This window comes from Prunus mume, linkage group LG2 (assembly GCF_029339155.1).
Source record: "Prunus mume cultivar Tortuosa linkage group LG2, ASM2933915v1, whole genome shotgun sequence".
NCBI lineage: Eukaryota > Viridiplantae > Streptophyta > Magnoliopsida > Rosales > Rosaceae > Prunus > Prunus mume.
In genome coordinates this window covers 2,585,625-2,600,534 of record NC_142699.1, presented here as the reverse complement: position 1 = coordinate 2,600,534, position 14,910 = coordinate 2,585,625, and the positions used below count along the sequence as shown (strand labels likewise).

At 36.0% G+C, this 14,910-nt stretch overlaps 3 protein-coding genes across 4 annotated transcripts; all 3 read left to right on the top strand.

Annotated features, from left to right (window-relative positions):
- The first annotated feature begins 5,946 nt into the window (after positions 1-5,946).
- On the top strand, positions 5,947-9,117 carry LOC107880562 (large ribosomal subunit protein uL14mz-like). 2 transcript variants are annotated; one of them, XM_016792616.2, is made up of 4 exons: positions 5,947-6,089; positions 6,954-7,047; positions 7,439-7,530; positions 8,355-9,117. In XM_016792616.2, the coding sequence occupies exons 2-4, from the start codon at positions 7,014-7,016 to the stop codon at positions 8,730-8,732; spliced, it is 504 nt and encodes a 167-aa protein (XP_016648102.2). In that variant the 5' UTR covers positions 5,947-6,089; positions 6,954-7,013; the 3' UTR covers positions 8,733-9,117. The 2 variants fall into 2 exon arrangements, with proteins under 2 accessions (XP_016648102.2, XP_016648101.2); XM_016792615.2 differs by having other exon boundaries at positions 8,352-9,117.
- Positions 9,118-10,546: 1,429 nt separating this feature from the next.
- XYP1 (Bifunctional inhibitor/lipid-transfer protein/seed storage 2S albumin superfamily protein) lies at positions 10,547-12,252 on the top strand. Its single transcript, XM_008220682.3, has 3 exons — positions 10,547-11,080; positions 11,209-11,235; positions 11,866-12,252. Exons 1-3 carry the CDS (start codon positions 10,732-10,734, stop codon positions 12,039-12,041), a joined length of 552 nt encoding a protein of 183 aa, XP_008218904.2. The 5' UTR covers positions 10,547-10,731; the 3' UTR covers positions 12,042-12,252.
- Positions 12,253-13,992: 1,740 nt separating this feature from the next.
- Positions 13,993-14,768, top strand: LOC103319244 (chaperone protein dnaJ 20, chloroplastic-like). The gene has a single exon (XM_008220758.2). It carries the CDS (start codon positions 14,023-14,025, stop codon positions 14,620-14,622), a length of 600 nt encoding a protein of 199 aa, XP_008218980.2. The 5' UTR covers positions 13,993-14,022; the 3' UTR covers positions 14,623-14,768.
- The last annotated feature ends 142 nt before the right edge of the window (positions 14,769-14,910 follow it).

Here is a 14,910-nt window from a genome sequence, read left to right as displayed (position 1 = left end):
AGAGAAAACCATTTGTCTCTGGAGAAGAGAGGGAGGAAGAGAAAGAGGGGAGAGGAGAGGAAGAACAAGGGCCTCCTCCTCAAAGTGAAAACGGCTCTAGGAGGGTTTTTTGAGAGAGATGATTTTTTTCTCTGCTAGTACGTACTCTTATCATTAACTGTTAGTTTTGAACTGTCAATGCCATACATAATCGTGTCATAGTTGTACTTGTAGCTAGCAAGAGAGAGGCCAGAGAACATTTCCCCTTTTATTTTCTTTTTGGTATTATACATATGATATCTTCTATACGAGTTAACGATGTTTGTGTACTATTAAAGATAGAGACACGTATCAAAATTCTAAATAAGGAACACGGGATTTAGGGACATCAGATCTTAACTCAAAGCTCTAACAAAAATCTAGAGTCTCAAACTTTTAGGTTGTCTGTAAAAAAATTTGAATTTCTTCTCTCAAGTCTAAAGCTTTCTTCGGATTTGGACCTTGGATTGGACGTACAAATCAAAGCAAAAGCACCTCTTGCTTGGCTGTTGTTTGACTTAATAATTGAAACTGGGTCCAATAAATCTCATGATCAATCTCACAATGATACCGCAGCTCCATGCCTGCCTGCCTAGCCTACCAGGCAAAGAAGATGAAAAAGGTAACCCATAATGATTTAATCGCAAGATTCACGGCAGGTTGTTTTCTTTCTTCTTTTATTATGGCAAAGGCCTTTTCATTTAAGAGCAAGAGCCCTATCATATGCGTAATGCATGCCATGCTGCTAGGAAATGATGTCGGGATGTGGGGTGGTGGTGTGGTGGCCCTCCAAATGCATGCATGCATGCAAAGACTTTTCAAACTCCGAAGTCCCCACCTCCACATGCGCAGCTCATCTCTCTCATCAATCAATTCTCTTATAACTTGAATTGAAGGTAATAATAATAAATGATGCAATTGCCTTGCCTGGCCGCTATTCAAACTCAAACTTTTGTACAATTTCAACTAGGCTACCACACGCCCACTCATGAAGTTATGAGCCGGACCACGGATGGTGATTTTGATTTCACAATTCACATGCCATAATTTTAAATTCAGAATTTGATATTCTAAAGTATCTATTGGTACAGTCGTGAATTAAGTTAGTTAACTAGAACAATGACTTATGAAATTTCTCCTATTAAAAACAAACTACTTCGCATGTTATTATTGGGTATGATTACTGAACAAATCAAGAAGGGGTATGTTTCTAGTGAATTTGACAATTATAATTTATGATATGGATCTTCATTATCTTGAGTCTCGCTTATTTTTATTTTTTAAATATGTTTATTGGAATGAGTAATGCTATTGGGCTACACTTGATCATATTAGCTAATAACCTTATGTGACAATTGATGTGGTCATGCCACATCAATTGATGAATCTAGCACATAAGAGCATCTAAATGAGTGTATGCAAATGAGTAGGCAACCTTTTTTGTGTGGATAAAAATGCGAATTTATTATATTAGTAGGAATAAATATTACAAATGACACAAACTGTAAAGGGAGTCATCTCAATAACAATATGACAAACATATGGGTAAAACTTCTCCCCAATAATCGGAGTCAGCTAAAAGTTGTGACAATCTAGAGAGAATCACTTTGGAAAATAACTTTTTTATAACCTCTTTCAACCGCTATAATTTTTCCGAATCTAGCCCAATGACATCAAATACAAAATAAGCATATATATATATATATATATATATATCTATCTATCTGCATGCACAACGAGTAGGCAAACCTTTGTTGCTTGCCACATAAGCATTAATCATTCAAGTATGTAAAATTTACAAAAATAAAAAATAAAAAATTATGTAACATTTAGATATTCCCTCCAATAAGACAATGATGCCTACTTCAAAATAAATAGGTATATTCGATCCTATCTACATTTTATAATAAAATATAATTCCCTTTCTCTCATCTACTATTTATATAAAATAAAATAAAATAATAATAATTGAAACAAATACATTTTTTAAACGAAAATAATTATTTACCAAAACCCCCCAACTCCCCCCCTCCCCCGCGCGGAACACGAAGGTGAATAGAGGTCAAATATATATATATAACAAAAAGAGGCAATTCATAGCCCCAAAGCCTCGCTTGAGATAAATAATGACTAAAGGGGGTGTATTCAATTAAGATTTTAAAAGACTATTTAGGGATAAAAAAGTCTTGCAGATTTAAGTGGAATATAATTACTTATAGGATTTTTTTAATGAATTTCTATAATCAAGATTTTTTACTTATGGATTTTAAAGATTTTTATTACAAGATTTATAAGATTTGAAAGGACCGCATAAATTTCTTTGACATAAGATTTTTTTTTATTTTAAAATAGAACCTTAAAAATGAAACGCTAATATTGTTTCTATCTCTTCACCATCCCAACACCCACAAAGCCAACCTTCACTCTCCATAGTCACCACACACTCTCTCACTTGTGTATTGTCGTTTATTGAGTTTCATTCCACTTTTGTATGGATTTTGCAAGTACACTCAATACATCACATCGATCAATGCCAACAATTTCAATGCTTTTGGTTCTCACCTCTGTCAAAATCATTTATTTGTATCAAAATCTATTTTTGTTGTTGATAAAAGATGAAATTTCATTGAAACTCAAATAGGGTACAATCTTGAAACAAAATATCATGAATCAAAATATCATTGAAACTCAATTGCATCCCAGCTAAGAGAGCTAGCGCCTGGATTTGCTCAGGACACCCAGCCTTTCTAACTGGCCGCACACAAGCTGCAATGAAGGTTCCCCGCTCATCCCGTACCACCACTCCCAGACCTCCATTACGATTCTCAGCTTTCCAAGCACCAAGACATTAATCTTAACAAAGCCATCTCTTGGAACAACCCATCTTTTTGGAGCCAAGCGTGGGATATTGGAGACCAAGTCATCCCTTATTTGCTGATATTCAGCCAGCCAAGCCTTTGCTTGCATCATCACCGCATTTGGGTCCACACCACCACCATCCCAAATACATGTTGCCTTTGAATGCCAACCTCTTCCACAACAAGAATTCTATTAACAATTTTTTAGTAATTAATCTAAACAGAAGCTGCACCCTTTGGGGGCTTGTGTCGAACAGATGGTGGGCAATTTTTGCCCAGCCATCCAGCTTTGTCAAATAGATGTGTGGAGGTCCACATGCTAGAAGCTTGTAGCCCAACAGCATGTAGCTCTAGTTTTTAAGGTGGTTTGGTCTTCATGTGAGGAAAGGTGAGGAAAGAACATTTCTTATACCCAGTGGTCGTTAGTGGTGGTTTGGTTGCCATGGTTCATACCCCAATACACAACTGCTTGGGCGGAGGTCAAGATGAGGAAATAATTTTTTTTTTTTTTAAATCTCACTTGAAAAGTCTGATGGGTTTAGGGTGGGATTTGATATAGGGCTTGGTATTTATATCTCCCACTAAAAAATCTCACACAATCTCACATTTTAAAAAATCTTTTGAAATTAGCAATATTTTGAATACCATAAGACATTTTGTTACTTATTTAAAGTTTTGATTGAATATCACTAGATTTCGATACTCTCATTTAAAAATCCTAATAATTTTAATGGAATATCACAAGGCTTGTTTAGATTATTTAAAAGTCTTAATTGAATACCACATGACTTATTTATCTCAAAATAATCTTTTAAAATCTCAATTGAATACACCCCCTAAAGTTAGCTAGAGTATCTGCTGTAAAATTGGCTTCATAGAATGCTTAAACTTAACTTCATCACAAGAATTGCAAAGATTAAGAATTTCATGCATCAACAACCGAATTGACCAGGGAGTTTGTGCCCTTTGATGAACACAATCAATGATTACTTTTAGGGGTGGCATTTTATCCTGGAAACCAACTCAACCGACTGACAAAAAATCATCCTTAATTTGATGGGGGAAGAAAACCAATCGATAATACCGGTTTTTGGAATAACCGACACCTAGCGGTTGTCGAGGTGGTTTCATAAACCCAAAGTCGATGATATACCGAATCGACTAACATATATTTAATTAATGAATGTACATATTTTTGTTTATGTATTAATCATAGCCGGATGAGAGTGTATGAATATGTATACTCTAAATTTGATGGATCTATTTATATTTTCATTTTGGGTTTGATTAAGATGGTGGCATCAATATATGAATATGAATTTTTGTGTAATTTATATATCAAAATTAACTTTAAAAGTCCTTTGGATTACACTATGTTTGGAATTTTTTGCTGGTCTCCAGTAGCTTGTTGGAATTGTATTCAAAGCCAAAAATTCATCTGGGTTCGAGACTAGCAGAGAGAGAGAATAGAGAGAGGTTAAAAAAATTAATTTTTAATTCAACAGGAATCATGTGCCTAATATGTGACTTTTTTAACAGATATTTTGATGGAAATTGTCAAAAACTAACGGTGGGGGGTAAATTGCCGATAAAATTTAGTATGAGAGCTAAATTGGCTAAAAAATAATACAAATTTATAAATAAACCCAATCTTAAATATGTATTTATAAAAAAAACCCAAACACTATTTAAACATAGAAACACGCCTAAAATCAACCTCAAAATCAACAATTGTATATTTTTTGGGTGTGTTTATCAATGAATTTTGAGTGTGTGTAATGATGAGTTTTGGGTGTGTTTATAAAGTGTTTTGGGTGTTGGGTTTTTTATAATTTCAGCTCCCATTTTGGGTGTTTTAGTGAAACTCCTAAAAAATAATTCGGGGTATAGATTTCAACAAGCTTGATAGTTTAGTGGGGTATTCAGCAGTTTGCCCTTAACAAAATGAACATCCATATAAACATTCCAATTACAAAGTTTGAGCCCTTTAAACTCAAAACCAGTTAGACAAAGTACACGAAATTCACCTATCTAGAAAAGTACATAACCCAAAATAGACAACCAATTACATAGTTTGAGCCATTCAAACTCAAAACCAATTAGACAAAGTACACAAAATCCTCCTGTCCAGAAAAGTACATAACCCCAAATGAGTTTAAGGATTATCACTATTCCACCATTTTGTAAGATTTTAGTGCTGTTTTAAGATGATTATGAACTCCTCTTAGTCCTTTTTCACTAAATCTATTGCAAAGTTTTCTTTTTCCTTAAGTTCTGTTTTCTTTCTCAGTGACTTGGATGAGTCTTTGTTTATTGTTTGTACTTGATAAGGAGGATTGTTTATCCTTTTCTTTATCAATACAATGTTTCCTTTATATATATATAAAAAATTTGTGAAGACAACTCTTTTTTCATGTTGGTAATTGTTGAATGTTTTGGAGTGTGAATTTTGGTTCAATGGTTTAATAGTTTACGAATGTTATATGGTTTATGTGAGAATATATGTTGTGAGCTTGATTTATAGGATGTGAGCCCTGTTTATAGGTCGTAGGCCCAGTTTATAGGTCAGGCCTGCAATTCAATGGTCACAAGCTCATTCTTAACATCACTTGTATATTTAAAGTGCTTGTTTAAAACCTTAGTTTGAAATCCAGAATTGAAATCCATAGCTTAAATTTATTTTGCCAAAAAAGTGGATTTCAAATGCATGGATTTGAAATCCAAATCCAAGATCCCAAATTGAGCCTTAGATGCTACGTGCACCGATACACCACTAGATAGAAAGTATGCAAGTACCAGGCAAGCATTTGATACTTGCCCAATACGCCCTCCATGCGTATTGGATACGCGAAATGAAGTATCGTGGACTTTTCAGCTAAGTTAACTTTCTGATACGTCTCCGATACACGAAGGACATGCGCAAGATACGGTCTCGATACGGTCAAGGGGATTATTTTACAAATATTTGAAAACTTGGTCGTTTTTGAAAAGAAAAATAATATGTAGGGTGAAAAGGTAAATTGTGAAACCTGATATTGTAAAACACAAGTCGACTTGGCTGGGGTTTAGTTTGTTTGAGCGGCTGCGTCACTCTCTGCTCTGCTCAGATCCATTCCAACGAAAGGGAAAGAAAAGAAGAACTGAAGGAGGAAGAAGGAAGAAGGAAGAAGGAGGCGACTCGACCCAACCAGTGGCAGCAACGGATTTTCTTTGGTTTGTATCTTGCCGCTGTAGAATTGCATCTTCTCTTCTTCTTTTCTTTGATTTGTTGATTCTTCTTTGGTTTGCATCTTGCTGCTGTAGAATTGCATCTTCTTTCCTTTTCTTCTTTTCTTTCGGTTCAGTTTACTATCTTCGCCTGTCACCTTTTGGTTCAGTTATTAATTGATTGTATCCCCAACATTTATGTCTTGTTGCTGTGTTAATTAATTACTTGTATGATTCTTGAGATGTATTAATTCATAGTTGTTTTCAAAATGATTTTTTGGGACAGGAAAATGAGTAGTAATTTGGGGGATGAGGGCAATAGTTTTGGTGGTGGGAATACTACTAATAACAATAATGCTAATTTTCCATTGTGGAAATATGTCACCAAAAGTGTGAGAGATGGAAAAGCCGGTGGCAATACTGCATTTCATTGCAATTATTGTCAAAGGACTTTCAAAGGATCATACTCTAGAGTTAAGACTCATTTGTTGACAATTGAAGGGTATGAAATTGCTTGTTGCTCTAAAGTTACAAATGCTCTTTTAAGGGAAATGGAGAGAGTAGTAGAAGAAGTGGAGTTGAGAATTTATATTATTTTAATTGCCGTATCGGCCCATACCCGTATCCTAGTGTTTGGAGATTTGCCCTATCGGCATACCCGTACTGGTATGGTACCGGTGCAACATAGCTTTAGATGTTTTTCTGCATCAGAAAATCGAGTGCATGTGTGTGTGTGTGTGTTTTTTTTTTCATCTTTCTTGTTTCCTTATTTTAAGAAATTGGTAGGTGTAGTAAGTTAAATTAAATACCTAAATCTCCGAGGAGACTTCAATTTTTAATGAATTTTCTCTGACAACATTTTCTGCACAGCTGGGCGGAGCATAAAAGAAGCTTGTCGATTTGGTTGAAAGTAAAAGCTACTGATAAGGAATGGCTGCAGGTTTAGCTTCAAAGTGTTCAACCGGTATGTGATTTTGCATAGGGGTTTTCGAGTAATCTATTTGTACTATTTGTGTCACTTGCTCTATTATTGGATTCTAATTTCATTGAATTAGTGTTAGGAAAAACTGTAGAAACTTTCACTTTTCCTGGATCAGTAGTTTGTCTGGTATAGACTGCTTGCTCCTAGCTGGATAACTAATGTAAAATAGTTGAGGGGATCTGAAAAGATGCCACAAATTTGTTCTTTCATCATTTTTGTGGTTCTCTTGAGTTTCATATTTTAATTGTGCCAGTTTCCTGGATTAAATATAAAGTAAATTTATAAATATAAGCTCTTTTAGTATCTGTTATGCAATTATTCTCTTACCCATTTACTTACTGCAATCTTTTCAATCTTCTGGAAACAAACCTAGTGGGTCGCTCATTGTTGGGGGGGCTTGGCAACAACTCGTCTGGCTTATTGAGCACGTCACATGAGATGACATGCAGCACTTTCTTGTCTCAGGTCAGTGTGTGTTGAAGTTAATACTTAATGGTAGTGTTTTATGTTTTGAATATATTTTTGGATTATTAGCAGCCATGATGGTTGTTGGCTAAAGTAAAGCTGTAGCCTCTCCTTTGATTTGTAAGTACCGTGTGTGACACACTAGAGCAAGGAAAAAGTTATCCTACCACTCTATTGAAGTGGTTGGTGAGAGAGACATGCGGTAGTGTGTAGTGTTAGAGAACAGGAGTCTATTCTTAAGTGCAAAATGTGTAAAATGAGAAGTTTGGAGAGAGTAAAAGATTCCTCATATTGAATAGAAGTAGAACACAGAGAGTATTGCCTTGTGCCTTTCCATTTGAGTGCTAGGCTTAGTCCAAATTCCAACAGTGTGTTCAGCTAAAATTTCTTGGAAGATTACAACTGTGATTAGGAAATATATTCATTGAATTTTTAGTAGGATGGTTTGGATTGAAGTGAAGGTCTAATCTTATGATTACTGTTTGGTTTTCATACAAAATGTTTTTGCTGGATGTTTAAAATCTTGAATATTTTTGGTTCTAGAGAATTGAGAGTTTCTTGAAGCCTTGCAGTGACACCCTTTATAGCATTGTTTAGAAGAGTCGACAAAAAAAGCTTGTTTTGACAGGCTCAAATGGAGAATCTTGGTGCTATTTCTGAGTGCAATGGAATGGATGAACGGTGGCACTGTTAATTAATTCCAAGTTGTTGTTACTCATTCTCGTGTTAATCTTCTTTTTGGCTAAATACCTCAAATAGTAAACTGTTTATTACTTTGTATTGACATGAGCTTGATTTGTTGTTTTTGTCCACTTTTACAGCAGCAAAGGACCTTCATACAGATGAGGACTATTCTCAAAGTGGTGGACAACTCAGGGGCGAAAAAGGTGATGTGCATACAAGCTTTGAAGGCAAACAAGAAAGGGGCAAGATTGGGAGACACAATTGTTGCATCAGTAAAGGAGGCACATCCCAATGGGAAAGTGAAGAAAGGACAGGTTGTGTATGGCGTGGTTGTTCGTGCTGCCATGCAACGAGGTCGTTGTGATGGGAGTGAGGTCAAGTTTGATGACAATGCTGTGGTGCTTGTTGACAAGCAAGGGCGGCAGCCGATTGGGACTAGAGTATTTGGACCCGTCCCGCATGAGTTGAGGAAGAAGAAGCATGTCAAGATTCTTAGTTTGGCGGAGCAGATTGCGTGAAGTGTCAAGCACACGACAAAATACAGATGGACAATAAGAACAGAAAGCTTATCTGAAGTGATGAGGTGTTAAAATTTTAGAATATCCAAGTGATCGGAATAAAGTTTGGTACTACGATTAGGTTTCAATATTTTTGAATATTGGGCATATTGGCCAAAGATTGAGTAATTACATCTTCTGCCCTATTTCAAAAATAGAAGAAAAATGATATGTTCATTGTATCGTTTTCATTCCGAGTGAGATTGAACCGAGCGCATAAAGGTGGTTTTTTTAACCCTTCTTTTGCTCAATTTTGTAAGTTGGGCCCCTTCCTTGAAAGAATGTAGATACTCTTGTTAAAAATCAAAGTGCTTTTTGAAAAAGCACTTTTAATTTTTCTGTTAAACTTTGTCAAAACAACTTCTAAACAGGCCATTGGTTGATCTTGACAGCTGAAGTAACTTTAGGGGAGAAATAAAGGGTCGAAACTCTATAAAATAAAAAATAAAAAATAGAGTGATCGATTTTATGAGACGACAAATGCGTAAGCAACTTACCGCAACATACCATTTGAGTTGTTAGAGTCCATATTTGCCGACTTCATTTGCAATTGCGTACTCCTTGTGGTGAGCCGCGTAAGTGACTCTTCCAGAACAATCCAAGGGCTCACTTACCCCACCCAGCTACAGCTGACCCAACTAAATGCAATTTGCAACTTCTTTCACACACGGGCCTTGTCCACGTGGAATGAGCGTTCACACCAGAAGTGAAAATAAAAATAGAAAAGAGAAAAGAAACGCGGAATGAGTGAAGACCCCTTTTTTCTGCAAATCCCAAACGTAACGATTTTGTCATCCCAAATGTGCAATATTATTTCCTGTTTTGAAATTAAATAAATATTTTATATTTTTGTGTCCATTTTTTTTGTGCTTCTTTCTATTTATGAAAAATCGTTCTAGTATTGGAGGAATAAGTTGAAAAGAAATGACCCTTTGTATGATTGGATCAAATGACGATTCGTTTACGATAATCCAATCAATCGCATACTTTTTTTCTTCTTGTTGTAGAACAAAACACTATTTTATTTTATTTTAAAGGTGAATACATTAGGGGTAATTTACTTAAATGTATCATTAGATCCCCGTTTTTAATTATAAATGCGGTTGGTAAAAGTTTAGATGTAGGGCACTCATTCTGGACCTGATAATTATCAATTTTTGAAAATTTATATTTCTCTTTCTTTTTTTCCTTCCAGAAGATTTACTTCGGATTTGAACTCCCTTTGTAGCCCAACAAAGCCAGGGAAAAGAAAAAGACTCTGTGGAGTGGCATGAAACAAAGAGATGCAGCACGCGATGCAAGACACGTATACGACCCCACTTCATTGCACCGACTAACCCATTCTGCCCAACTGCCATCTGTCTTTCAAGTGATAGTCTAAAATAGTCTAAATTAATCTTATTTATAAGAGTAAGGATTCAAATTTGAGTGCATAAGGGTAGGTAAGATCACTACCGTAGCTAACTGGTCTAACTCATGTATGTTTTTTTTTTTCTTCATACAAATGATATGTTTTTGATTAAGTTTAACCACTTGAACTACTACAAACCCTTCTTAGTTGCCGCTGGATAATTTACTTTTGAATACGAACGACCATCTAAACTAAAAAAATTGAGATTTCTCACACACACATAAATAATGCCATAAGAATTCCAACATAAACCCCTTATCTACGAGTCATGGTTCTTTCACACGCCTTGACCCAGTTGGCATACTTTCCCCTGATGAGAGAGAAAGTCATTTATTTTGAAAATGCCATCATTCTTTCCCACTTCGCCACTTAAATCACTCCTCCCTTCCCCTTATATAAAACACAATAATACCTCCTCCACATCCCATCCCATCCCATCCCACTACAAATCCCATATTCTATTTTTTTTTCTCTCTCTCTCTCTCTCTCTCTCTCCTCTTGAGTCTTGAAAAAAGGAAAGAAAAGAAAAGGAAAGAAAGTGAAAGGAAAATGGGAGCAATGAGGGTTTGGAGTGTGCTTGTGGTGATGGCGGTGGCCATGGCGACGTTTGGGGAGTGTGGGTCGTCACACCACGCGGCTCCGGCGCCGGCGGTGGACTGCTCGACCCTGATCTTGAACATGGCGGACTGCTTGTCCTTTGTGTCCAATGGGAGCACCGATACAAAGCCCGCAGGGACTTGCTGCAGCGGCCTCAAGACCGTCCTCAAAGCTGACGCTGCCTGCCTCTGCGAGGCCTTCAAGAGCAGCGCTCAACTCGGCGTCGTTTTGAACATCACCAAGGCCGCCTCCCTCCCCGCTGCCTGCAAAGTCTCTGCTCCTTCTGCCACCAACTGTGGATGTCAGTTTTCTCTTCTGGATTTTCCCCATTTTTCCATTTTTTTTTCTTCTGTTTTAAACCAGTTTTATGAGATTTAATGGCTAATATTTAATTTTATTGTTTTTTTGGTTGGTTTTGTCGTTTTTCAGTATCTATCACTCCTGCAGGTGCTCCTGGTATGTTCTTATTCTTATCTTAATATAGCTTTCAGATTGATCTGCTTTTTCTTTATTTTTTTATTTTTTGTATAATTAATTCCAGACTAAAGTATTGGGTTTAATTATATTATATATCTATTCTTCTGGGATTTCTCTGATCTATAAACGGCTGTGCTCTGTGCGGAAGAAAACCATGTCTTAAACTTGTAAGAAAAGAAAATGAGGGAAAGAATCTTTAAATTGATCAATTCATTTGCGGAGGGGGTTTAGTATAAACTTGATCTTCATTGTTACTATGAACTTCCAGTTGAATACAGAAAATATATTGAGTTTGGATTTCAATGTTACTTTCTCTATTTTGTTAGACAGAAACTTGTGATGTGCCAAATGAGTTATTTCCATTTATTTGTTTCTCACACTCAAACTGGCATTGTCAATGTTTAAATGTCTGTTTTTCGATTTTCGGCTTGCAAGATGAATCGAACTAAATATGTTTTGTTTGTCATGACTGTCATTGTTCTTATTCTCTGGTTTCCTCATTTCGTTGAATCTGATTATAGACACCATTGTACATCACTCCGACACTATTCCCTACACCACCGGTCTAACTTGGGATTAACTGATAAGTTTTTCTGCCTGGTGTTGCAGGTCTCTCGCCAGGATCTTCTCCAACATCATCTGTTGCTGCTACACCCGAGTCGTCTGCTGGAGGGAACGAGCAAGCACCTGCTTCTCCGCCAGGGGCCTCGGGTTCTCTTATGCTTGCCAGTTCAGTTGGATCCCTGCTTGTTGGTCTTGTAGTTGCATCATTCCCTTGTTTCTGAGAGCTGTGTGGTGCCATTTTTGAGAGCTGAGAGGGATGATATAAGTAAGAGAGTTGTGATGTTCATTTTACCATTGGGGAGTTCTCACTTTAGTTGTTTTTGAGGTGTGACTGAAGTTAGATTTGACATCTGTTTTGGGGTCACTTGAAACCTGTATTGATGGTTTGGTTAGACATCTTTTTCCTAATTTATTAGTCTATTTCTTCTTATATTTTGTGCTCCATTCTGATTTGAAGTTCGAACTTAAAAGAATTCTTGTGCTGTGAGCAATGAGCATGTTTCAATTTGTAAGCAACGCAACACATTGTGCAATGCATTCGATGGTATATCTGTTTCATTCTGAACACTGCGTAGAAGAGCTGAAAAAACAGACATTTTTGTGGCACCCTTCTTTTGAAGTGATTATAATATATTACAGTAGTATGGTTATGTGGTATATCTTTTTAGGTGCTCATAATCGAAACCAAGCAGTTGGAGCGTTCCAAGAACTATTGAATTAACACAGAAATTCAAAGATCGACCATGAAATCAAATTGACTTTCTTCCTTCAATTAAAAATGAAAATTTCATTTTGTTTTCAGTTATAATCTTCACCCAAAAAAAAAAAAAGATAATAAATCAATTATTTGCCTTAAAAATAGAATAAATCAATTTGGGCCTGGAGTTTCTTTTGAACCGAAGGAGAATATTGAGCTGCAGAACAGAACATTTACATACCCAATAAGTAAGTCAAGGGTTGGCCACGAGTTTTCAGAGAAAATTGGGCCTGGGGTTTTAGTATGGATTTAGAATAGTTTTCGTCTACCTTTCAAACCTAATAACAAAACAAGAGTCGTTCTAAAGTGAGAGTGATATATATGTACTATAGATGTGAACCTCCATATATGACACTCACTATAAAATTTAGCAACAAAACAAAGCCACTTCCATAAAATTTTAATATTGCTATACTTTTATTATTATTCTTTAAATGATTTTGCAATGTCTTTCTCAAATCAAGAGGTCTCGTGCCGGAGACATTCACAAATGTAACAAGTCTATTGGTTATATGATTCCTAGTTCGAAGAGTATTTGAAAAAGAAAAGCCATGGAAATTAGTACATAAAAGAGTAGATATTATCAACAAGTCGTCTTAGAAATCTATCCACAAAAAAAACCATAAGCACCATTCCAAACGTGTCCCCCTCACAACAAACATTATTATTGGTTTGGGATATAGAATCCAAGCATCGTGCCTATAAAGGAGCGGCATATTTCTTTCGGCCGAGCTCTAATTTCTTTTGGTCAAACGCGCTATTGACTTTTTTTTACCAAAAGAAAAAAGTTGGAAGAAAAAAAAAACCAATGGCAAGAAGACAGTTCATGATTCACCGCTGACCAAACAGGAGCATAGCTCGATGGTTATTAGGGGAGAAAACGCGTTTTGTTTGGGAGTTACCGCTGATTCTGCATATTCAACCGCTTTCTTTTTCCGAGTATTTATTTTATTTTTTATTTTACTCCTCGTGCTCTTATCTCTATATAAGTTCTAAAATACGGGATAATATTATTGTAGCATACACTATAATATTATTTCTCGTGCTCTTTTTAAATGAATTAAATTTGTCGGCGAGTATCATATTGTTTTGACATGACATTTATAAAAAATTAATATTATGTCGATATTATTAATATTGTTCATAAGTGTTATTTTGAAGCAAACGTGAGTTAGGTCAGTTAATCAAGATAGTGCATCCCACGCTTTCGCCAAAATTCAAGTCTCTTTCCACATAATAAATTAGATTAATTTAGACTATCACTTGTATATAAAATAAAATAAAATAGTGCTATTTGACAATAATAATAGTGTTCGAAAACATTTCCCATGTAAAAATGTTTAAACTATGATATTACTCCCACTATATATTAAGCTTAACCCACCTTACTCTCTCCCATGCATTCCCAAAATCCATTGCTAGAATCATAACTTGGATTCAACGCCATGAACTTTTCGCTGACTTCAAGCCTAAACAGTGTAGCTCTGCCTAAACCTTTTCTTTGTCACAGCCATAGACACCACCACCACCATGACCGCAAACCCACTATTAAGCTGTCTTTACTTACATGCAGATCAGCCACTAATTACAAGTCATCATCTACTTATAAGGTGAAGGATGGAGAAAATGAGAGCACCAATTTCTACAAGCTGCTTAGTCTAAATCCCAATATTAATACAAGCAAAGATGAGATAAAGAAAGCTTATAGGAGCATGGCTCTTCGATATCATCCAGACGTTTGCCATGATCCTTCCATTTCTTCCACCAAGGAATTTGTTCGACTGAATCAGGCTTACAAGACGCTATTGGATCCGGTGTTGCGCAAAGAATACGATTACGAATTGGGTTTGGAAAATTGTGTTGGTACTACTAGGGTTGGTTTCAAGATGAATAATATAAGAAACCATGGTGTTGGTGCAGCACAAAATAGATGGCGACAACAAGTTCTTGAGTTGAAGAGGAAGTCCAACTGCCGTATGGCACAGAAGGAAGGGTCGTGGGCAAGCAGAATGAGGAGGGCTCATAATATTTCTAACATGGACTAGTTTTGCTTTTGCACGAGATATGATTTTAGCGCTCCAAAAATTACTTCTCACCCTTCTCGAAGCTCTCAAACACGACAAGTGTAAGGGGATTTAAGGGTTGTTTTTGGAGTGCCAAAATCATTCTTGCTTCTATAGAATTCATTGAGCTTCTCTGATTGTTTTTTATTTGATGTAAACGGGAACTTTTGATCCTTTTTCTATGTTTTGTCTCTATTAAAATTTCATTTAATTAATTGATTCTGTAACATTTTTCTGCGGATTATGTACTTGCTTAGGATTTATCAAAAT

Excerpts from the sequence above, each read along its gene's own strand:
- LOC107880562 (XM_016792615.2), top strand. The coding sequence starts at position 7,014 with ATGGCTGCAGGTTTAGCTTCAAAGTGTTCAACCG. Across the intron at positions 7,048-7,438 it reads AGCTTCAAAGTGTTCAACCG|TGGGTCGCTCATTGTTGGGG; the intron begins GTATGTGATTTT and ends AAACAAACCTAG. Across the intron at positions 7,531-8,351 it reads GCAGCACTTTCTTGTCTCAG|CAGCAAAGGACCTTCATACA; the intron begins GTCAGTGTGTGT and ends CCACTTTTACAG.
- XYP1 (XM_008220682.3), top strand. The coding sequence starts at position 10,732 with ATGGGAGCAATGAGGGTTTGGAGTGTGCTTGTGGTGATGGCGGTGGCC. Across the intron at positions 11,081-11,208 it reads TTCTGCCACCAACTGTGGAT|TATCTATCACTCCTGCAGGT; the intron begins GTCAGTTTTCTC and ends GTCGTTTTTCAG. Across the intron at positions 11,236-11,865 it reads CACTCCTGCAGGTGCTCCTG|GTCTCTCGCCAGGATCTTCT; the intron begins GTATGTTCTTAT and ends CTGGTGTTGCAG.
- LOC103319244 (XM_008220758.2), top strand. The coding sequence starts at position 14,023 with ATGAACTTTTCGCTGACTTCAAGCCTAAACAGTGTAGCTCTGCCTAAA.